At 28.9% G+C, this 24,529-nt stretch overlaps 2 protein-coding genes across 3 annotated transcripts; both read right to left on the minus strand.

The window, feature by feature from the left end:
- Window positions 1-13,487: 13,487 nt before the first annotated feature.
- On the minus strand, window positions 13,488-18,327 carry LOC105202628 (charged multivesicular body protein 1b). Its single transcript, XM_026140230.2, has 3 exons — window positions 18,037-18,327; window positions 16,193-16,658; window positions 13,488-14,616 (listed from the first exon to the last, which is right to left on the minus strand). The coding sequence occupies exons 1-3, from the start codon at window positions 18,056-18,058 to the stop codon at window positions 14,502-14,504; spliced, it is 603 nt and encodes a 200-aa protein (XP_025996015.1). The 5' UTR covers window positions 18,059-18,327; the 3' UTR covers window positions 13,488-14,501.
- Window positions 18,328-22,696: 4,369 nt separating this feature from the next.
- Window positions 22,697-24,343, minus strand: LOC105207229. Of its 2 annotated transcripts, none has more exons than XM_039456383.1 (4): window positions 24,324-24,343; window positions 23,635-23,803; window positions 23,382-23,514; window positions 22,697-23,308 (listed from the first exon to the last, which is right to left on the minus strand). In XM_039456383.1, the coding sequence occupies exons 2-4, from the start codon at window positions 23,662-23,664 to the stop codon at window positions 23,169-23,171; spliced, it is 303 nt and encodes a 100-aa protein (XP_039312317.1). In that variant the 5' UTR covers window positions 23,665-23,803; window positions 24,324-24,343; the 3' UTR covers window positions 22,697-23,168. The 2 variants fall into 2 exon arrangements, with proteins under 2 accessions (XP_039312317.1, XP_025996017.1); XM_026140232.2 differs by lacking the exon at window positions 24,324-24,343 and adding an exon at window positions 23,873-24,137.
- Between the last annotated feature and the right edge of the window lie 186 nt (window positions 24,344-24,529).

A 24,529-nucleotide genomic window follows, 5' to 3' on the forward strand; every position in this document is an offset into this window, starting at 1 on the left:
AATTAATATCTTATTCAAAGTATTGTCCATCGCTAGCCACTACTTTTTCCCATCTTTCTGGCAATTTATGGATTTCGTCGCGGATGAAACGTTTATCTTTTAAAGCCAAGAATGAATTGAGCCAATTTTTGATACCCTGTTCTGAAGTAAAGCGTTTTCCAATCAAAGCGTTCTGTATCGATCGAAATAAATGGTAGTTGGAAGGGGCAAGGTGTGGGCTATAAGGCATGAGCCAGAACTTCCCATCCGCTATTTTTCAAATAGTTTTTAACCGGAACAGCAACATGAGACCAAGCGTTGTCATGGTGAAAGATTATGGACTCGTGTCTGATCGCATATTCTAGACGTTTTTTGGCTATAGCTCGCTTTAAACGGATCAATTGTTGCCGGTAGAAGTCTTCCGTAATGATTTGACCAAGTTTTAGCAGCTCATAGTGGATCATACCCTTCTGATCCCACCAAATACAGAGTATTACCTTGGCACCATGGATATTCGGCTTCGGCATTGATGTTCCTGATTGGCCGGGTTTTACGATTTTTTACGTTTGGGTTGTAGTGAATCCATTTCTCGTCCCCGGTAATGATTTGATGCAGAAAAGACTTCTTTTTGTATCGTTCAAGCAACATTTCGGACATGCAAAATCGTCGCTCGATATCTCTCGATTTCAATTCGTATGAGATCCAATTTCCTTGATTTAAAAGGTTGTTCCGTCGAAATTAAAATCACGATTCACTCGCCGAGCGAACGCGACAGATCAAGTCTTGATTGGCTACCATCGGTCAACAAGACACGACCCTCAAAAGGGTACGATTGGCCCACGCTAGGGTCACGGATCCGTATACAAGGTGTCAGAAAAAAAGGGTCACATATTTTGATAGCAAGTAGTATTGATCAAAACAAAAAAAAGGTTTAATTAACATGAGTCCTAAAACTAATATCTTCAAAGATACAAGCTAATTTGTTATTCGAGCTCTTTGTCATTTTCTTATTAGTTGTGTCATCTTTAGAATGTCTCCTGATATTTACCTTTGCAATAGATACTACAAGTCAAACGACGTTGCGTAGGCTTTGACGAATGTGAGCAGCCCTAGTAAACAAAAGAGTGTTTACTACTGTTGCTATACGAGAGTTCGTCAGTACGAGATTAATCGTCTCAGTCAGCATTAAAATTTTTTGTTTTTTGTAAAAAAAGGAGTTTTTATTTTGTTATCATATGTACATACATTTAGTTTCTTTATTTCAGTTTTTTTTATAGAAGATTAATGATTACATTTTATATTAAAATAAAAATTATTTTTTTTATCTCTTTTTGTTTATTTTTTATTTTTTAAGGCATCTAGAAAAAAGATATCCCCATTGTACCCCACTCTTTTCTACTTCTTTGTTCATTACATTCTAAAGATGACCCGACTAATGAGAAAATGACAAAGAGCTCAAATAGTAAAATAGCTTGTATCTTTGAAGATATTAGTTTCAGGATCCATGTTAATTAGACCTTTTCTTTTTGTTTTGATCAATACTACTTGCTATCAAAATATGTGACCCTTTTTTCTGACACCCTGTATATATGGCCTAGTTTACACCGAGCACTTGATACGCGTAACTTTCTATTAATTTATCTTACTTTCGACAATGCGTGTATACATAATACATATATTTAATTATCTCGATTCATATTGTACCAATTTAATATACTATTTTTTAAATTTATTTCCGAAATTAAAATAATTTAATAGAAAATTATTAGTTAGTACGCGTATCGCGTAGTGCTCGGTGTAAACTAGGACTATATATATAAGCCGAGAAAAGCCGTAAGACTCAGATCGTTCTTGCGTTCACGAGTTTCCTTATTTTCACGAGTTTTATTGCGTTCGGATCAGTACTGATTTGAGAGCTGAGTCTCCAATGCGCCGATCTACGAGCGATAACCGTTAGCAATATTAGAAGCCGAGTCTTCGTTTATAATACGTTGGCATAAGGAGAGACCGAGTTCTCTCCGTATCTGTACAAGCGAATCCTGTGAGCAATAAATATCTACGCAACAGATGTATCCCGCGGCTTTGAGTCGTTTCAAAATAGCTTGTTGAGTAACTTCCAATATTTTTGCGAGCTCTTCTTGCGTTTGACACAAATTTTGATCGAGTAATGTTTCTAATTCTTCCTTTTCAAACTTTTTTGGTTGACCCAAACGCTCTTTGTCTTCAACATTAAAGTCACCACTTTTAAATCGTCGAAACCATTCTCTGCAAGATTTATCCGATGGTGCAGATTCACCATACACTTCCACAAGTATTCGATGCGCTTCAGCTGCACTTTTCTTCCAATTGAAACAGAAAATCAAAACATTTCCGCAAATGGTGCTTATTTGGAGCAAAACTCGACATTTTCAACGCAGTAAAAATTAAACTTGTTGTGCAAAACTCAAAGGCTTGTAAACAATATTTAGTTGACAGATGTTGACACTTTACAATACAGTAAAAATCAATTGTCGCCGTCAACCATTTATCGCACCTAGAACCATCTTTTGAAAACGGACCGAACTAAGTTGTACACCCAATACTTAGAAATGGATTCGTGCAGTTATTGTCGAATCAACAGTTTTGATTTTTTTAATTTATTTCAATTCAATTAAAATTTCTTTTAATCCATTTTAATTCATGAAACGAAAATGAAATGAAGTGATTCCTATTCTTTCAATCCAAAAGAAGTTTTTGCGGACCATGCAATTTATTTTAATCTATGACATAAGATTGAAATGGCATAACTGCTATTCTTATTTAATTCAAAATGTTCAAATGAATTAAAACGGATTAAAAGTTTTCTATCCATTTAAATATATTTCCGTTTACTGACCCGAAATTGACCCAGCAAACAAAAATGGATTAAAATGGATCAAAATTAATTTGCATGGTCATTGCTGAATCCAAATTCTTGATTTTTTTGAATCCATTTCAATTCAATTAAAGGAGTGTATCGAAAAATGAGTAAAAATGGAATGATGAATTAATGATTTTTTAGATTCTCCTCGAGACAATTCTAATGCTGCCATCCAGTCACTTTGATCACTTTTTATCTTTCCTTTTATCTATCTTTTCTTATATAAATCATAAAAAAATCATTATTTCAGTAAACAAAAATAGATTCAAAATATTATTTAAATGGATAAAAATGGACTCAAAAAATCAAAAATTTGGATTCGACAATGATCACACAAATCTGTTTTTATCCAATCAAAGTTTAAGAATTCCTCAAATCCATTTTAATCCATAAAGTGAGATCGAAATTACTTAATTTCTATTTTTTTTAATCCAAAACGTTATGCGGGCCTTATGATTCATATTAATCCATGAAACGGGATTAAAATAAAATGATTTTTATTTTTGTAATCTAAAAGGAGTTTTCACGGATTATCCAATTTATTTTAATCCATGATATAAAATTAAAATGACTCAATTGCTGTTTTATAATTCAAAATGTATTCGAATGTATTAAAATAGATTACAAATTTTTAATCCATTTTCGTTTACTAGTTTCGTTCAGCAACTATCTCACGATTCTGTCTATTCAGTAATGTTTTTATTATTCGACCATATACCAAATAATTTTAAAAATAAAAATAGAAAGAAATTAGGGAAATATAGTGACTGTTACCATCTAATGTAAGCCGCAGATGTATTTCATGCTTGAATAAATATATATTTATATAGCTAATAAAATTAACTTATATTAAACATAGTTTGTTATATAATGCATTTATTTAGTACAGTTTTAAATAAAATAATAGTAATTTTAATTTTTAAAAAATTTAAATTTATTATATCAAGTAAAATTTCAAATTGCAAGGTTTTAATAAATTTTTTTTGGAGCAAAATAATTGCCATTAATTAAAATATATTTTTTCATCTGGAAATAAAAGTTCAAATTTTTTTAACAATAAATACTTTTTAACAGTAAAGCCTGGTTTATGCAGGTCGTAACCGTAAGAAGTTGGCCAATTACAGTCGATTGTTTTATAAATCGAGTGTGATTTTTCAATTTCTTATGGTTACGGCCTGTATAAATCAGGTTTAATGCTTTAAGAATAATAATAATTTTTAAAAAATAGAAACAATAGTATTTAAACTAAATATCCATTAATTTTTATTTTTTTATTTAATAATTAATCAATGTAATTAAAATTAAGAAACGGCAAATTTATAATGCAAACAAACGAATTTCTGTGCATTGTAGGAGATCAATCTATTAAAGTCCATATAAACAATTTCTTCTTATTTGTAGAAACCATAGTGTACGTTTTTCACAAAAGTAATGAAAATATTAACTTGAATAAAAACATCTTTTACATTGCGCCGTCCAAGCGCACAAACCTGTCATATGCAAATGTACACGGAAATGCGGGGGGCGCAATCAGAAAATTTAAGCTATGCGCCCGTCATGTGCTTTTATCCGTGCCGAATATATACACCTTCGGCTTATGACTTTGCCGAATATTCGGTATTCGGTTAAGTGCCGAATATATTATTTGTTGCATTTTTAATTTTAATTTATCTGAGTTTATGCTTTAAAGTCCCGGAGTATTTTTGGATTAAAGTGAACTCAAATGAATTAAAATGCCAAATTTAAGTTATTTATTATTTTAAATTCAGATGTATTATTTTTGGATTTAAATGAATGATATGAAATAAACTATTCATTATATTGAATTCGGATGTATTCACATCTGATTATTTTTAAATTTGAATAGATTCGAAAAATCTGAAGCGGAAATTTGAAAATGACGAAATGAATTCATTTCTATCCATTTCAATTCATTTTAATTTGTTGGATAGCAATTTGTCACTTTAACAGAAATAATACGAGCTCATAATACCTATACGACTCATAAAGTATTACCATATTCTTCTTTAATTTTATGAATTCTATAATTTTGGAATGGCTATTTAACATATCTTTTTTAATTAAAATCCTTCTACATAAAGTAGTATAAAATATTTTGATTCTTTTGTTATAATATGTTTAGTGATAATAGATAATGAACTATGTTTAATAATGATATAGATAAATTAGTCATGACAGAATTTATTGCTCGTTCCACAATGTCGGAATTTTACTGAAGTTATAAATACTTCTTTTATAATTCCTAAAGATAAGTCCAAATGGAATTAAATTTCGAGCGGAACCTTGAAGCGGAACCAAGCATCTCTTTGATGTGGCGAGAAAATACTGCCTATCTTAAACAATGCTCGCAAAAAAGCTTGCAATTCGAGGCTTAACTCGAGATTTAGTTTGATAAATTTTACCATCTTTACTATTATGAAATCACTCAGTAAGCATTATGTTATCAGAAAGAACTCTTTAAGAGCTCATATTTGAGTGTAAGATATTAGAAAATAATCTTCAAGATAATATAATGATATTATTAGGTTCGTTAATGCGCAATTTTGGAAGAAAAAAAAGTTATTTAAATGACATCTTTTGAGGTTCAATGAACTCGTAAATTTTAACATTTTAGAGAGATAAAGAAAATTAAGGAAGGAATTGTTTTTTTTGGCATTGACGTACTGAATGCTCGTTAGTAAAATCATTGTTTTTTACAATAATACTGTATAATGTAAAACTAATGAAAAATAAACATTAAAAAACATAAAAAAAAAAATTTTCTGCTGATTTGAATTAAAAGTCACATTTTTGCAGGGGCCCTGCCCGAAATAAAATTTCAGTCCGGTTACGGTTACGATCAGAGATTACATCCAATTTTTTGTTTCGATTTTGATCTTGTTACTGATAATGGTTACGGTCACCGTTTGGATTTCGATTACGGTTACGGATGTATAATACAATTATTTATTGTAAAATTTAATAACATATAAAAATGATAATGTATAAAAATAATACATGTATAAATATCATATTATAAAAAATTCCTGTTTATTGTAAACAACACTTGTTTAATATAAAAATGTTTAAAAAACATGAAGGTTTCAGGTCATTCAAAATCTCTTTTTTGTTTTACCTCAACATTCTCAGTAACTTGTAGCGTTAATGGTCGTTTTTTCACTGTTATTACCCTTGTAGAAAAATACTATTAAGCACTACTAGTGCGCAGTAGTATTTTGAAGTACTACGGCACTACTGCACCACTACACTACTGCATTGAACACTATTGCACTTTTCTTACGAAAAAATTTACGGGCTAGGAATTGTAATCCATGTGATTATTGTAATCCCGCACGAAAATACTACATTCGATGGACCACATGCGGTTATTGTAATACGAATATTACGGAGGCCAACTTATTACAGTAATAGGGTCAACTTACTACATTATACTACAATAAGCTCTTGTTATTAACCTCACCATATTGGAATTTAGGATGCAGCGCTGATACAAGTCTAATTTCGCATTCTCACTCAGTGACCACTGTTAAAATTATTAAAAAGCTCTGTTCGGTCTAATAAGATTGAATGTGTTTTTGAACTTGCATTTTTTAGTAGGGGGAGACCGGGGATAAAAGTTCGGATTTTAAGAAAATATCAAAAATGGCTAGTAAAATAATTTGTTGTTCCTTTGACTGATTTATCATCAAATTTATTGTATTTTAGGATTATAAGGTTAATTGTAGCATATTATCATTGATTTTTGTACAAAGTTATTTATAAGTGTCAAAGTCAGAGAGGAACGTTTTACCCCTTCATGGGGTTAGTTGTTACTGCACTGGGGTAATTTGTTACCAAAAGATATAAAGTCATTATAAAGAAAAAAAAACATTTTTTAATAAATTAAAACACGTGAATTATATTTATAATTAATATTTAATGAGGTAACGAGACAATCAGGTACATTAAAGCTAAACAACTGATATTTATATTTAATTATAATTATAATTAACAGTCATAGAGTTTATAATAATTATAAACCACATTTAAAACTATATTTTATCTCATTTTTTTGTATTTATGTAATACAAACATTTGTATTTATGAGATCAGTACTTTGAAATGATCTTTACGATCCTTCTAAATAATAAATTTAAAAATCTAATCTAAATAATAATAAAATAAAAAAATGATCAGCTTTTTAGGAAAACAATATTAAGATAATCTTTGTGATTTTTTTACGTACCTAATTTAAATAATAATAAAATAAAAAAGTAATCAATCTTTTAGAAGAACAATAAAAAGTTAAATATTAAAAGCTTAAAAAAGAAAGCAGAAATAAGAACATTTTATTAAAATAAAAAATTTTGTAACTATGAAAATATGGCGCTACTGGATAAGAAAAGCAAGGAAAAGAATTTGAAGAACGAATGCAATAAATGTAACACTTGTAAAATATGCGTTATAAAAACCATTAGAAGTAAGTTACAAATTAAGTTTCTTTAACATTTAAGTAACATTGTAAGTTATTATAATTTTCTAAGTTACTATTATACTTTACAACATTTGATTATTAGATAGATATTTAAATATCTAACAGTGTCAAGTTTTTGTAGTTTAAAAATTTTTTATTTTAATAAAATTTTCTCATTTCTGCTTCCACTTTAATTCTTTGAGATTAAATGTTGTATATTCCATTAAAACTTTTTCTGTCTTTTGTTATATGTCCGCATCCTATAACAAAATGAGAATCGATATAGATAAGTGCACATATGCGACAGGGCAAATTTTTCCAGGTTAACAACGTACCCCAAATCACGGTAACAACTAGCCCCATTCGACACATGTAACATCTTGATACAATTTTTTGCCTACATGTTAAAATGGACGAATAAACACTAGTGTATCATATTTCTGAATGTATATCCATCTACATAAACACAATAAATAATAGGAACTACCTTAAATAAGAAATAGGCCTCGAAATAGACCAAAAAATTACGATGGACAAATATTTACTTACTTGATTTACGAGCATGTCTTTACACAGACCGCGGCGTAAATTGAGTTAAACGCTACTTGCGATATTAAGATAGTTGCCGCATTTGCGTGATCGGTTGTTGTTTCGTGATGTACTTAGAAAATATCGCTATCTTTTTTTATTTTGAAATTATAATCACCGTAAACAACGTACCCCAGGAACATTTTACCCCGGCCTCCCCTAAAACATAATACCTTTTAAATCAGTCGTATAGTACAATGATTGAGCTCTATAGCGTTTAATTGAATTGTTTTTTAATTTTCCAATTGAATTGTGAATCTAAATTTTTCAGTAAAACATAATACAACTAATACAATACAGTACAACCGATTTGAAAATAATTATGTTTTCGATGTTGTCTTGTTAGCTGGGTTGATTAGTTTGTATATCATTATGATAACAAATCTTATGTAAACTTGCATGATGAATAATAAGATACTTGCTAGGATTATATTAAAATGTGGTCATATAAAGTCTTATTATTTCACATGTGAATGTATTGTTAAAAAAAAATGTGTTTGAGTGATAAGAATCGCAATTATTTATACATAACTTTTTTCTATATGTATAAAAAACAACTTATTACAAAACAAAATAATAAGAGCTACAGAAAATCTTAACACTACTTATTGTTAGCATTATTGAAAACTACTGCACTTCTTTGCACTACAGTAGCAATAGTGTAGTAGTGTTGTAGTGCAGTAGTGTAGTGGTGCAGTAGTGCCTCAAAATACTACTGCGCACTAGTAGTGCTCAGTAGTATTTTTCTACAAGGGTAATGGTAGTTTTTCTCTATAAAATAACATATTAATTTTAATCAAATTATCATAACAAAAGCAAAGAAATAAAAAAGTAACTCTCTGTAGACACCTTGTAATATCGCTATTGATTGAGAACCTAGAAGTAAATATCTACAGTCTTGAAAGTTCAATTAAAATTGTCAAACTTTTTCAGTGCTCTAAAAGAGGAAAAATTGAAATATAATTTTAGCTTTAAAAATTTAGATTTAACATTACAAAGATCTTATTCTTTTGTATTTATTTTATGTTTCCAAATTAAAGGAAAAATTAATCTTTAAAATCAAATGCATACCTGTGGAGCAGGTATTGATTTAAAAATATTAAAAAAAGAGATGAAATATAGATGCCGTGTATCTTTTTCTCTTATTCTTATTTTGTAGAGAGAGAAGTCTATACAACATGTGCTTTTTCTTCTTTTTTTACCTGATCTTTAATATGATCTTTAACAGCATTTTTAAAAATCTGACCAAAAAAACCAGAAAAATATTTTCGGTCAGGTTACGGTTACGGTCTATTAGCTTGTACAATATTTCGGTTTCTATTTCGGTCAGACTAAAATAATGGTTATGATTCAGTTATCGGTTTTGGTTTCAGTCCGGTCAAAGTCTCTTTATTTTTGTAATGATGTGATTATTACAGGGCCCAAAATTTCAAATATGTATGAATACGTTGTTTTACATAATAAAATTTATTTTTGTTTTTATTTTATATAAGTTTAAGTACTTTACGCCAGAGATTATAGATGTACTATATCTTTAGTTAATTGTATAGAGGCTGAGATATATTTTTTTAATTTAAAAAAATTTTAATTTTGTAAAATTTCTGAAAATTATTAAAATAAGAAGAAAAGTATATAATATATCAACTAGTTGTCCGATTGTTCTTGTTTGCATGCTTTAATTACAAAATTTTCACATAGTGGTAATTTTATGAATAGCTATAGTTTAATTATAGTAATGATTATCGCAAAAGACATTGATATAACATTGTTCTCTTGGCTTAAAATTATTGGACATAATTTTAAATAGTATTATTGTGTATAGTTCAACAATTAAAAGCTAATAATGATTCATATAACTATAAAAGTAGTGGACTGTAGTGATCGTTAAATACAAATAATCTGCCCTTAAAAAAAAAGTTGATAAACTTGTTTCAATAAACAGATTACTAATCAGTAACTGATGATATTTTATCAGTTAACTGACGAAATATAATCAGTTACTAATCAGTAATCAGTTTATTGAAACAAGTTTATCAACTTTTTTTCAAGGGTGATTAATGGAATCAATAATCAAAAATTATTTGTTATGAAAGTAATGATCACTACAGTGCACTATTTTTAATCAATAAGAAGTTATTGGAGAATAATTATTGCAAATAATTAGTGAAATCAATAATTACTCAATGAAAAACTATTGAAGAATGGTTATTGTAAACAATCTGTTTAATAAAATCAATAATTACTCATTTAAAAACTATTGAAGAATAATTATTGCGAACAATTTGATTATTGGATGTAAAAATCATCACTATTAGAGAGTAAATAATCATGAAAATCTATTATTTAGTAATTATTAGCTTCTAATAATTCATTTCCATAAGGGAGGATTCTGCAAAATGTCATATGAAATTTTAGAACAGAAACGAAATTCTAAAATCTTGTGATATAAAATGTAATTGAAAAGTGTCTAAAATTTATCACATGCAGTAAACTTTAGCCCTTTTGCTACGACAGGTGACTGTTGCTCTCCATAAAAATGCGTTTATTAATTAAGCAATCATAAATATTGCTGACACTATTTGCAATAGCAAACCCAATAAGAAGTGACTTATTGAACCGACATCAAAATAATGTCAGTTTGATGATTTCGACATCAAATTGATGTCAATTCGACATCTGTTTACTATTAATCACTATTCTGTCATATATTTTGTCGACACAGACGATTATTCCGTATTGATGGAAATATGTTAACAAAATTACCAATACAGCACAGCATTGCAATAATATTGTAAAATATTGCTGCAATGTTTCAACAACATTTAAACAATATTAAAATGTCCACTTCAAAAATATTGATACGTAATACGGCAGAAACGTTGCAGCAATATTTTGCAATGTTTTTGCAATACTGTTCTGTATGAATAGCAAAACCAAATGTTTTTCTTTTGAAATTTTTTTGCTATCATAATCTGTTGCCAACATTTGCTAGAAAATGTTATAGGGGATAATGTTTAATACCTTAAATAATTAATTAATTTTGAAATACTCAATTTTTTTCTCTCTCGTGAACAATTTCATATTTTTTACTTGTGTCACTTGGGATACGAAATGTAATTGCATATTATAAATTACACATTTTTAGAGAGCAATGAAGCAACTAATCAATCGATTAATTCAAAAACTCGCTTGTATTAGCGTGAATGTTTCGCGTGAATTTTGGTTGTGCGTGAACTTAGAGCGAAATAAGAAGAGACAGAAAAAGAAAAAATTTACTTGCCTAATGTCAGCGTTAGTAACGTAAAAAGAAGCCTCACTGAAGAAATCATGTTGAATTAATTCCAGAAAGACTGAATGGTTTATAAATAAATGTGTAGGAGAAATTATAAAGCACATGTGGATGTGTGCACTGTATACTGAGAAGAATCCGCTACACTGCGAAGATAAAGTCAAGCATCCCCTCTTTATAGAGAAGCGACGTGCTTCTTTCAAGTTCGTATTCAGAGTCGTTTCTAAAATCTCGAATTTCAGATATCTTTGTCTCGCCTAAGGTAAATGTCCTAATTAATAACCATGTCTTTTTAAAGTAACAATCGATTTATCGAAGAAACAATTCGATATAAAAATGTATAAGTTAACAAAATTCTATAATGTTTAATTTGTATAGCTTGAAATGTGTATGACTGAATAAAAAGTTAAATATAAAAAAAAAACACTCGTGTGTACATACATTTCTGTGATAATACGCTCAAGTTTAAAAACAATGAGAACGTATGTGTAATTAAGTGCTAAAATGTACCTTGAAAAAGTTTAGAAGTGTTCAAAAGTAAAAATGCCTTATAATAATTGTTAGTTATTGTATATTGGTATATTAGCGCCACTAAAAAAACGATAGGTTACTAATTGAATAATTCCATAAACAATTGTTAGAATTTATCACCTAATAACGGAGATAATGGGGGTAGCCATAATATCCACAGTAACCATAACACCCTCTTCTCATTTATTTATAAAAGATTTTATTGATACTTAAAAATATAAATGTCTTTAAATATCGATAAAATCTTTTATGAACTCTTTTAAAAATCAAGTTTTATTAAATACGCACTATGAACGTTTTCAGAATATTTATAGAATGCAGGTTTTGAAAATTCATGAAGTATGAAGTTAATTTTGCAAAAACTACAAGAAAATTATTGAATATTTTATAAATATTGCAAAAATATTCATAAAGATTTTTAATATATTTTTCAGAATATTCATACAATGTTTCAAGAATATTCTTCATATATTGTTTCAAAAGCTTGTGTCAGTTATAAGTCGAAAGCTCGATGTAAAAAGAACTTTTAAAATTCAATTTTGCAACCAATTGGTATAAACAAATTATTAAAAATTTACTCTAAAAGAGAACTGATTGCACCAATCGATTTTACGGGAAAAAATACTAAAGAAACGTTGCAAAAATTAATTTTGCATCTAATTTGTTTATAACAATTAAGAAAGCGTTATATGTTTCTTGAGTCATTTTTTCCGTAGAATCGATTGGCGTAATTAGTTTTCCTTTAGTCAATTTTTAGTAATTCGTTTATAACAATTAGTTGCAAAATTGATTTTTGCGTGCTTCTTAAGTTAATAATGTTTTTTCATGCTCTGGTACTATTTCCAATCATTGTTTTTTGATTATATTAATCTAGCCATGGGCAGGAACAGGTTTTAATTATTTATATGGTTTATTTTAAAAATATTTAAGGCTAAATAATCAAAGTGCTAGGAGTGTTCGCGCGATACTTAATACGTAAGTTTCTTGCTGTTCAAATCAGTTTTACTTCAAATATAACTTTTTATTAACGATATTGCAAGTGTACGATTAGCTTAGTGTTAGCGTATTATCCCGAAATCTTAGGTTCGAATCCCGCCGGCGCCAATGCGTTTTTAAAAATGATAAAATAATGCATAATTATAATTAGTAAAATAGAATATATGCGTATTAGATTAACCTATAATAAAAATTTTTTTTGTGTACGCATTTACAGGCAGAAACGGACAGGATGCGTATGTATCCAATTGCAGACAAAAACGGACACGATACGTATGTATTCAATTGCAGTCAGAAATGTGAAATTTCAATGTATTATTAACACTAACAAGGAAAAGGACGGAAGCATTCCCCTCCGATTTTGACGAGCCTTTAATATATTGTAGTACAGATCAAAATAAAGTATTTATTCGTGCCCGTTCTCACTTTTAGGAAGTAAAAAACCTTTGAAGAAAATTGATTTTTTCTTTTAAAACGAATATTGTCAAAACTATAAAAAATAGAAAAAATGTTTTGAATGAAAGTTGATCGAATAGCTTGAAGAGTATTGTATAACAGTAATAAAAAATGTTTAATATTTTTAAAAATTAAAATTAAAAAAATTTTTTCTTTAATCAAGAAGAGTAATTTAAAACAATGTTTAAAAAAATTGTTTGAATATTTTTTTAAATTACTGTTATAAAATACTCCTCAAGTCATTCAATTTTTAATTATTGAGAATCCTCACGACATATTGTTTATATACTATTGTGTATATTTGTATATGCAATGATCTCTTAGCTGTGTTACAAACTTTTCTACAAAGATTGTGATATATTAATTTTTTAAAAATGAAATATTACATTTTTAAAATAACAGATATTAATATGAATACTTATTTACAAAAATACATTGAAGCATTTTATTGTCATTTTCAATGACACTTCTAATACAGAAAGTAAAAAATATATGATACCAAATTGCTCTCTTTGTCTTTGATCATATTTTGCAGTTTTTATTTAATTGAATTTAATTTTGCCATTCAAAAATTATTCATGAAGTTTTATCTTAATTTTAGAATAATCTTTAAAAGTTAATAACAAATTTTTATTTTTTATTTTTTATGGTGTACAACCAATTTTATGAAAAACATTTTGCGAGATTGCACTTACGATTATGTTATACAAATTATATTAATAAAAAATTCAGCAATTTTATTATTGAAATTAATCTCAATTTCAATTCTTTTCACTTTTCAGGAGAAGTAGATTGAACAATCATATTAAACACATTTACAAGTTTAAGTCAATTTTTATGGAAAGCAATTTGTAAAATCGAAAATCTTAAAATGCTAAATAAATAGTAAGAAACCAATTGTCTTCAAATTCGATCACTCTGTAGATCAATATAGCCTATGATATTCTTATATTTAGTAAAGCTTTTCTTATATTTACTAATGTACACCACGTACAAATTATCAAGCTCCTTTAAACCTAAATGTTATTTCACTATCCTTATTGACTTATCGGACTGTTATTTAGCGTTGAGGAAAATTATATGCATTATCATATTGTAATGCTTAATATGTATAATAATAATATTAGAAATATATTACATATTTTATAAAATAGAGTTTTAAATAATTTCTTAATTACAAGCAAAGTAAAAGAATTTTGAAAAAAAAAACTACATTTATAAAAAAGGATAGATTTTAAAGAATATTTTGGATTTAAAAAAATTACAATATACATTAAAGCAACATGTCATTATTCTCTAAGTCGTGCCAATCTTTGTGTTAATTCATCCTGTTCCTGGCTCACCGCTGTCGAAGTACCAATACTGCCCAGCTGACCCGATGGAAGTTCCATGTTCAATTCCAATCTGTAAAAAAATAATATCATTTAATTGTAAAAATAATCAGTAATTAAATAATATTTTTATTTAAATATAGCTCAAAGTAACAACAGTCTTTTACTTGTCAATTACTTTGAATATATGAAATAATTTTTGTTTACATTATACACATAAGATAAAAATTTAAGTTTTTAAGAAGGCTCTTCAGCTTGAAAAGTGAAAAAGAGAGTCAGATGACTTGCGCGCGCGCGCGCGCGCGCGCGCGTGTGTGTGTGTGTGTGTGTGTGTGTGTGTGTGTACACATATACATATAGCTTTTAAATCTCTGTCGGACGCACGTGATTATAAAATCATGATAAACATATTTTCAAATATCTAAGGTTTAATTCGTCCTAAATATGTTTACTATGAATCTGTAAGATTACATGCGCTCGACGAAGAGTCAACATAATATAAAAAGCTTTAAGCATTATCATCTAACGTAAAGTTATGTGTACCATCGCGTCATAATGAATGGCATTTTAAAAAGTTCAATATCAACCTTATAAAAACACAAAACGGCGGAAAAATATTACAATTTAAAATAATTACATTAGAGGGCTAAAAGAAGATTAAAACTTTACATATACTTAATAGATATAAGATACACAAACTTAAATTTTAGTAAGTTAAGATATAAATGGATGTGTGAGTTAAGGATCAGATGTAAATAAAGTCCCTTCTTGGCTAAATTTTGTAAAGCTAAAGTAATAATTTATTTATTTATATAATTCTCCATTCCATAAGACTTAAAACAATTTTAAAGTTATATTTTTTAAAAATTATACAATCAAAGAATTTCAAAAATTTGAGAATTAATCATAAACTTGTTTCCAAAATTTGATCAAATTCTTAAATGAATATATAAAAAAACTATTAAAATAACAAATAGAAGCCAGAGTTGATCAAAAAAGTTCAGTAAGTAAAAAAAACCAGGTAATTAAATTGTGATTTTCAATGTCCTGAATTTTTAGTGGAGTAAATTAGCAAAAACTATAAAAATGACTAATATATAACACTAAAATATTTTTATATAACTATATGCAAAAAATATTTTTGCTTTAATTAATGAAGCAAAAATGTCTTCAGTAGTAAATCATATTAATAATACTATAATTTAAAGAAAAATCAATCAATAGTAACAAATTGATAATAATGATAATAATCTTATAATAATAAAGCTTTTAGGTCTAATTAATTTGAAAAACCTATTCTTAAATAAAAACTTTGGGCATAATATTATTACATTTTATATTATTTTTTAATTTAATGAAAAAATAAAATTAAAAATTTTTACTTATATAAATCTGTTTCATATTTACTGTACATCTTATATAACAAAAAATTAATTTATTTACATTAATTTCTAATTTATTACAAATTTCATTTTAAATAAAACTTAAATTGGAAGTTTTTTTTCTATTGACTACATTCTCTCATTGTTTATTTATTTCATTGTTTTTAATAAAAAAGAGATCAGTTTTTTTTTTAAATATCAATTTTTACTGGCATGATTTCCTAAAGATGTGATATTTTATCAACTTTAATAAAATCGAATTCTTACCCAGCTTCATCTGCAACTTGCTGCATTAGAGCATCTACATCGTTCTGAGGTACATTGGTAGTTGTAGTTTGTGACATAGCATTCTCCATATACGAGCTTTGCACATCCAGATCCTCAAATTGACTCTCAAATCTGTCCATAAGTCCAGAGATCTTCTCCAGATTCATCGATTTCATAGCAGCATCCATGGCTTTCACAACACCAGCCATGGAATGAGTGACTTTACGAGTTGTCAATGCAGTCTGTACCCTGCTAGCCACTGCATCTACTCTGGCACTCATTCTGAGATAATTTAAGGCCTGATTCTTCTGTCGAATCGCATTCTCTGCATGAATGCGAGCGCCTTCCATGTTACCTTTTTGTATCGCTTTCTTGACCTTTGACTTCTCTATTTTTTCCTCTTTCTCGCATTTTTTTGAGTTTCTCTCTAACTCCTTCACCGCAAATTTCAAATTGAATAAATTCTCTACATTTTGCTATTAAGAAAAACATAGTTTTTTGTATGAAGATTTGCAGTTCTTTGTTTATGAATTTGGACAAATTATAATTCAGTATTCATGATCTGATATTTTATATTCACAATTGCTTTGAAACCCTGTAAACAGCCATCAGACTATGACTAGACAGAGTTTTAAAAGAGTTTGTATGTCTAAATGATTCAAAACAAGACTTAAGTTTGCAAATTTTTTGTGAAAAACAGAGGTAAAAATTATGTATATTTTATTGTAAAAATCATATTATTCATACGTAAACAACTTTTAAATGAATAAGAGGACCTAAATAAATTTTTGCACAAATATTTACTCAAATTTTAGTAAAAAAAAATTTTATTTGTAATGCTACTGTTTTATCAAATTTACAAATAGATACAATAAATGAATTGTATTCAAATTTTTCAGATATTTCAATATAATAAACAGATTAATAAAATTTTTAGTAATGTCTCAAAATATCACATATATCTTTAAGACAATCTTGAATCTAACATCAGATTATGAATAGCATCTGATTCATGCAAAGGTATCACTGAATGCTTTCCAGCAATGGAACACAGTCATACCCTGCATAACATAGAATTACAGTGTCAACTTGTAGATGAAGTACTATTAAAAAAACTTTTTTAATTTACTCTTATTTCAACATATTTCATTTAATTTCAAAATTTTATTACATCAATTCTGTTAAAAAAGTAATATTGGTATCCATAGAGACCCAGGTAGAATACAGAATCATAAAATTATCATTTTCGTTACTTTGAAAAATAATATCATAAATATATCTTATAAGAGATTTATTTGCATCGCTTGAAATCCTCAAAAATGTTTGTACTTGAAACAAGGTAAATATATATTTAAACATAGGAGAAAAAGAGACAACAAAAATACTAAGTACAAAAAGTACAATACAAACAGATCTAAAGTCATAACATCACATTAAATGCTTTCCATTTAGTGACACAAGATGACACAAGCATTTTATCTTTGTTACTCATTGAATACTAAAAAAAGATAGAAAGCTGTTTACATCAACTTGTGCTATTAAGTGGAAAGCATCCATTATGATTTTATATTCTACATGGATAAACAAAATGACATAGCCAAATAGAGCATTTTAATGGTGTAGACTTATGTTGAAAAGCACTGAATTGAACCCTGTCATCTGTGTACATTGTTGGAATATATTCTTCAATTATTACAAATGTAATAAAAGAACATTCCACAAAATAAAATTTTTAGATTTAGCATCTTTTGATACGTCAACATGTGTCACTTCCAATTTAATTTTATAAGAAAACACACTTTTAACACAAGATGTTAGTGTATAATTAAAAATTAAAAGGATACTTTCCATCTGAGAGATGGACATGAGTGACTGTTCAGCTCCCGTGGTGATTAGAAAGGAATTCTAACCTTGACAAGGTGAGGATAATCTACTCAATTTTAATGCAGTTCTGCCTTTTTAATTCAATTTGTCGATAACGAGAAACATGAAAATTTAGGTAAATTTGTCACAAGCAAACCACGTGATGATTGATATTTACAATGATACGTTATTCGTTACATAGATTTTTATATAGAGAGCAAAAAACACTATCTCCGTCTGAGTTTGATTGACTTCATCACTTCTTCTGTCTTAAAGCCCATTTTACATGAAATGCGTAACATAAAACCTAGGCAGCGGTCAATTAAACATTAGAATGCTTCAAAGCATTTGATTAACCAATCAGAACAAAGAAATTTATAAATTGACCAATCAAAATATGCTTTGTAGCATTAAAGCTGGTTTATAATAGCCGTAATTGTAAAAAATTGGCCAATCATAATCCATTTAGAGTTTTTTTCACCAATCTAACCAATCGGCTAATCCATTGGAATTGACCAATCACATTTGTTATTTCACAGAATAGGCGATGTGATTGGTCAATTCCAATCAATTAACCTCTCGGTTAGCTCTAAGGGTGCAGTCCCATGGAGCGTATCAGGCGTATCGCGGATTGCGCGTATCGAAAATCTGACCAATCGCGAACGTTCCGCTGCTTTCGGACGTGAACGTTTTGTTCCTACGGTCCTATGAAGCGGAATTTGCGTAAGCGTATTAAGCGGATGCTCAATCACGAAACGAATTTTGTTATTTCTCTCATCCAAACAGTCTTGTGATTGGTGAACCGCTGATCCGCTTACGCGAATTCCGCTTCATGGGACCGTAAGAACAAAAGCAGACGGAAGAATAGTAGAATATTCACAGTATATATAAAGTGAATTTTATTTAATTTATTAATTTATTTAGTATAAGTAAATAAAACATTTGACTTTTAACAGGTGCAGAATGAAATCGAAAACAATATTGCTTTCAATTGCTTTATTAATAAAACGTTTAAAACGAATAAATTACGATGTTTTTACCAGGCATGAAATACATCGTAAAATTATTAATCTTTATGCGCTTTATTATTAAGCATTAAAAAACGAGAGAAAAATTGCGAATAAAGGAAAACGGAAATATTGGGTCAGACCAATATTTGTAATTTGCAATTTGTAATTTGCAATTCATAATACAATATTTATATCCGTATTTATATTAAACTGAAATAATCAGTGTAGACTAATCAAAAATATGCTTCGTCGAATTCTAAACTAACCTTAAAATATTATAATTAATAAGTATTACAAAAATAATATTTTAAAATGCTATATGCTACTCACAGGACTTATATTTTCTTTGTTCATAATTGTTTTAATTGTATCAATTACAAGAAACTGCTATTTTTCTTTATGTTAACCTCAATCCGCTCTGATCCGCTCGATTGAATACGCTAAAGAATAACTTCGGCGGAACGGTAGCGAACCAAGAACAGCGGAAGCAGCGGAACGTTCGCGATTGGTCAGATTTTCGATACGCGCAATCCGCGATACGCCTGATACGCTCCATGGGACTGCACCCTGATAGCGTTTTTCACTGGGAAAACTAGTGCGTACTGAGTGTGCAATCGCTGCAAGTAATTGGGCGTTTCCGTTGGTATCGTCATCGTGCGAACCGAAACGTCCAATTGCCAGCAATGAATGCACATTCAGTGCGCACTAGATTTCCCAATGAAAAACGCTTTAACACAGATTAGTAAACGAAGCCCTTATAGAAGAATAATCAATTATGATTGCTGAATTTTTTACGGTAACGGTTATTACAAACCAACCCTTATAAGGTGGTTTATGCAGACAATAACCGCTAACTTATACCGAAACCGGTAAGAAATTAGCCAATCATAATCGATTTGTAGAAGAATAATCGACTACAATTGGTCAATTTTTTACCAGTTCCAGCGTAAGTTAGCGGTTATTGCATAAACCAACCTTATTGCCTATTTCCACCAACACAGATTAACTTTGATCTCAGTTTAACTTACTGTTTATCTTTCTTCACTTCTAAGAATTGGAAAAAAATAAGGAGTAATTTAAACTGAGATTAAAGTTAATCTATATTGATGAAAATGGGCATAAAAGTTGGTTTATAATAGCCGTTACCGTAAGAAATTCATTAATCATAATCAATTATTCCTTTATACATCAACTATGATTGGTCAATTTCTTACGGTAACGGCTAATATAAACCAACTTTAATAGCGTTCTCCATTGGAATACACGGAGTGCGCACTAGAAACTCGCCGAGTTCAAGCGACACTTACTACGTTTACACGGCCCAACTTACGCCGAAGTTATAACATCGATGTTATGATACTAACTAATCACAATCTTTCCATTCTTCTGAGGAGTATTCGTGATTAGCCAGTTTTACAACATCGATGTTATAACTTCGGCGTAAGTCGGGCCGTGTAAATGTAGTAACTGTCCGAGTGCATTGAAAGTGCGAGTTTCTTGCACATTCAATGAAACACTCGCGACTTGATGGGAACGCATAGTAGTATGCAATTTTAAAATTTCTGGAAACGTAGTTTGCAGTGAGTGCTTATAAAAGTGAATCGTTTTCAAGATACACTAGCTGCCATACACTGCCTTATTAGAATATGTATATTTTGTTTTTTTTGCACTTGCATTCGTAACAAAATTATACCACTTATAAGATTGTCAGGTGTTGCAATTAATGGTGTGCAATTTTAAAAATATAAGACATTGTAATTTAAAAAAGGGATTATTTAACTGTGATAATTATTTAATTATCTAATACGAAACAGGTTAAAATGTAAAAAAAGTTGCAAATTTTCAGTTCTTACGTGGTCAAAGAATAAATGTGTAAGCCAAAAAAAGTTGAAATAAAATATTTTATTGTATATACGTTTCATTGAAATAATTATTCCATTAAATTTCTTTTTTCTTCTAATTTTTTCAACAGAGCTTTTTGTTCTCCTCTATCTCCATTATAAGTCTCATTTACATTTTGTTCCTCCGTATTTAACCATCTGGCGCAGCCATATTGCACTAAACTGACACCGTCTCGCGGAGCTCGTGCCGAAATCTCGCACTATAATGCAAAAACTCGACACTAGACTTCCCAATGAAACAACGCGTACCGTCTTAGCGTGTACTGAAACACCCAATGAAACACGTTACCCGCGGCGAGTGAGCACTCAGTGCGCACTAGTTCTCCCAATGAAAAACGCTATAAGTTAGCGGTTATTGCCTGCATAAATCAATTGACCGTACAGTCGTGTTCATTATAGTTGCGACACTTTTTTTGATAGTTTTTGAAATGTAACTTTGCTCATAGAGCGGCGAACGTAATTGGCTGGATCCACAAGTAAGAACCAATCATGTCCTCAGCTCTCGTTATAGTTGCGCGTTCAGAAACGCATCTAAGAAAAAGTGTCGCAACTATAATGAACACGACTGTACAGTCGTGAGCTAAAAGGTTGCAACACATTTTCTTCGATGGTTTTTGGAATGTAGACTTGCTCATTGATCGGCGAACGTAATTGGTTGGATCGACAAGTAAGAACCAATTATGTTCGCCGTTTGATGAGCAAGTCTATTTTTCAAAAACAATCGAAGAAAATTTGTTGCAACCTTTCATACATACATACATGATCGTGCAGTTCACGTAAAACTTTTCACTTTTCACGTTTCCGCCCTAGGGGAAATGTTACATGAGGCTTGTTTTCTATTCCTGCACGAGACTGTACTGGAAGTACACCCAGCGACTTTGATTCTGTCCATGGGGAAATTTTCCAAACTGAGAAGTCGCTATCTTTCTACATACTTACAATTTATGATTAACGTAACAACCAATAAGCTCTAGTTGTTACACTAATCATGAACTGCGAGTATGTAGAAAAATAGCGACTTCTCAATTTGGAAAATTTTTCCATGGACAGAATCAAAATCGCTGGGTGTACAGCATACTACATTTAATGCATACTTTCATTAAATGTAATTTAAAGAAAAGAATTATAATAAAAAAATTTATCCCACGTAAAAAACAATGTTTTTTTATTATTTCATACAAACTTCTTTTACAAATAAAAACATTAGGTTAATTTATTTAATGATCCATATTATAATTGTTTTGAGTAATTTAACTTTAAAAACTTACGCACTAAACTTGCGCGTCAATTTCTTAGATTGTATATATTTCCAGCGTCCCAGAAAAAATGTATAATATAAAAAATATATATATATAATTATACGTTATATTAAAAAAAAAAAAAAAAAAATTACTTGAATTAAGTTTTATTATGTTTTTTTTCCTTTATCAATTTTATTATATATTATTTATTCATTGTATTATAATAAATTACATTTATAATAATTTATATTAATTATTTTATTTGCATTTATTATAAAATTTTCTGAGTAGGTTTTCATAAATAAAAATAGTTAAAAATTAAGTTAAAAGTTAATTTAAAAAATATTATTTATTTTAAATTAGAAATTCATAAGTTTTTAAAATTAAATTACTCAAAACAATTATAATATGGATCATTAAACAAATTAACCTAATGTTTTTATTTGTAAAAAAAGTTTGTATGAAATAATAAAAAAACATTGTTTTTTACGTGAGATAAATTTTTTTATTATAATTCTTTTCTTTAAATTACATTTAATGAAAGTATGCATTATTCAAACAACGACGGTTGTTTACGAAGTAACATACGATTAAGAGGAATAACAATTAGCAATATAAATAAAATTGAAAGAGCGAAACTGCAATTTTTCCAACCGTGAGTCAATTGACATCGATGTATTGTCAACATGACACAGCTTTGATCAGCAAAATAAACATCATTGCGAGTGTCATGCGAAAATTCAAGTATGACGAATAAAGTTACTTCATTTATAGCATTAGAATTATAATAAATTTCTGTATATTACACTGAGTTTTTCAACAGTTAAAGCAACCAAATGTAATACTAAAGTGTCTTTCATTTTTGCATAGTTAATCAAACACCATCGTCAATATTCGATCCTTCTGTCTCGTTCCAAGGCATCTCTATCAGTTCTAGACTTCCATCCTTTTTCAAAGTTATTCATTTTCTACTTTCGCACTTCATTTCCATTTTCTGCTCAGGATCCAAGTCCAATCTTATTATCTTCCTCAAGTTTTCAATATCAGCCGTGTCAATCGGCTGCAGAACATACATTTGTTCTTGGGACAACGTGGAAACACCTTTCGTAAGAAAAAATTCCTTTTTAAGACAGATTTACAGTAATGTATTAACTAATCAGTAAATAATACCTACTCGCTGGTAATGTAGCGGAAGCATATAGATGATTATAATTTGATAAATTCAACAGTAATAGTGGGGTTGATTGAGTAATAGGGAAAACTGACTGAACCGGCTCCAAAAGTGTTACCTCCATCGCTTTATCATCCTTGATAACAATGTCAGAATTATCTCTAACGTATCAACAGTGTCGTCTATAATTATATAAATTGTAACAGATAGCAAGAATGCATCTGAACAATTTCTCTTGGATTTAGCGCTACTCAATCTGTTTCATTCTCCTTGTTCTCCAAGTCATTCACTTTGTTGTAACTATGTCTTTCACTTTCCTGCTAGCTCTCGAAGATGTGTTCGTCAGCTGCCCTTTCCTCGTTATGATCTTTCATACGATGCATCATAAAGGAATCATGATGCGTGGTGTATTTACACTTGTTGCACTGCAGCCAGATATATTAATATGTAGATATTAATATGTGAAGTAATTATGAATATACAAGTTGTTATACCCATAAAATTCTATTGATTACACTATAACAGTAGAAGAATCCTATGAATTTGTATTGTGCTCATTGATAAGCATTCTATTACATTTTTTTATTGCATTATACATATTTGTAAAGACGCATTATTTATAACCTTACATTAGGGTGTTTATTATTATGATTAAACACATTTTATTCAACTCTATATGTGAAGCAATAAAAATTTTATATAACTGTATACAAATTAATGAAGCAAGATCACGTTACGCTATATCACATTAATCGTTACGTATTGTAATTTTTAGAATATTAAAAGATTTTATTTTATACTGATGTATTTTAACCTAATCTTATATTGTTAACAATCTATTCAGCTTTATTTTATTATAATAAACTGAAATATAAACTTATTTTGATTATAGTGATTTAATAGGTTAGGGTTTATTAAATCAGAAAAAATTTATAACGCTACTACCTCTAAAAGTCAGATCAGGTTATAAAATTAAAAATACTACGAATATTATAAAAACAACGTTACTTCTTTATTTTATCATTCTTCTTACATAACCTAAAAGATAATAATATGTGACATAATTATGGATATACAAATTGTTATATCATAGAATTCTATCGATTATACTATAATGCTATCGGTATTTAGGATCTTTTTAATGATAGAGA

Source organism: Solenopsis invicta, chromosome 13, assembly GCF_016802725.1.
Source record: "Solenopsis invicta isolate M01_SB chromosome 13, UNIL_Sinv_3.0, whole genome shotgun sequence".
Taxonomy (NCBI): domain Eukaryota; kingdom Metazoa; phylum Arthropoda; class Insecta; order Hymenoptera; family Formicidae; genus Solenopsis; species Solenopsis invicta.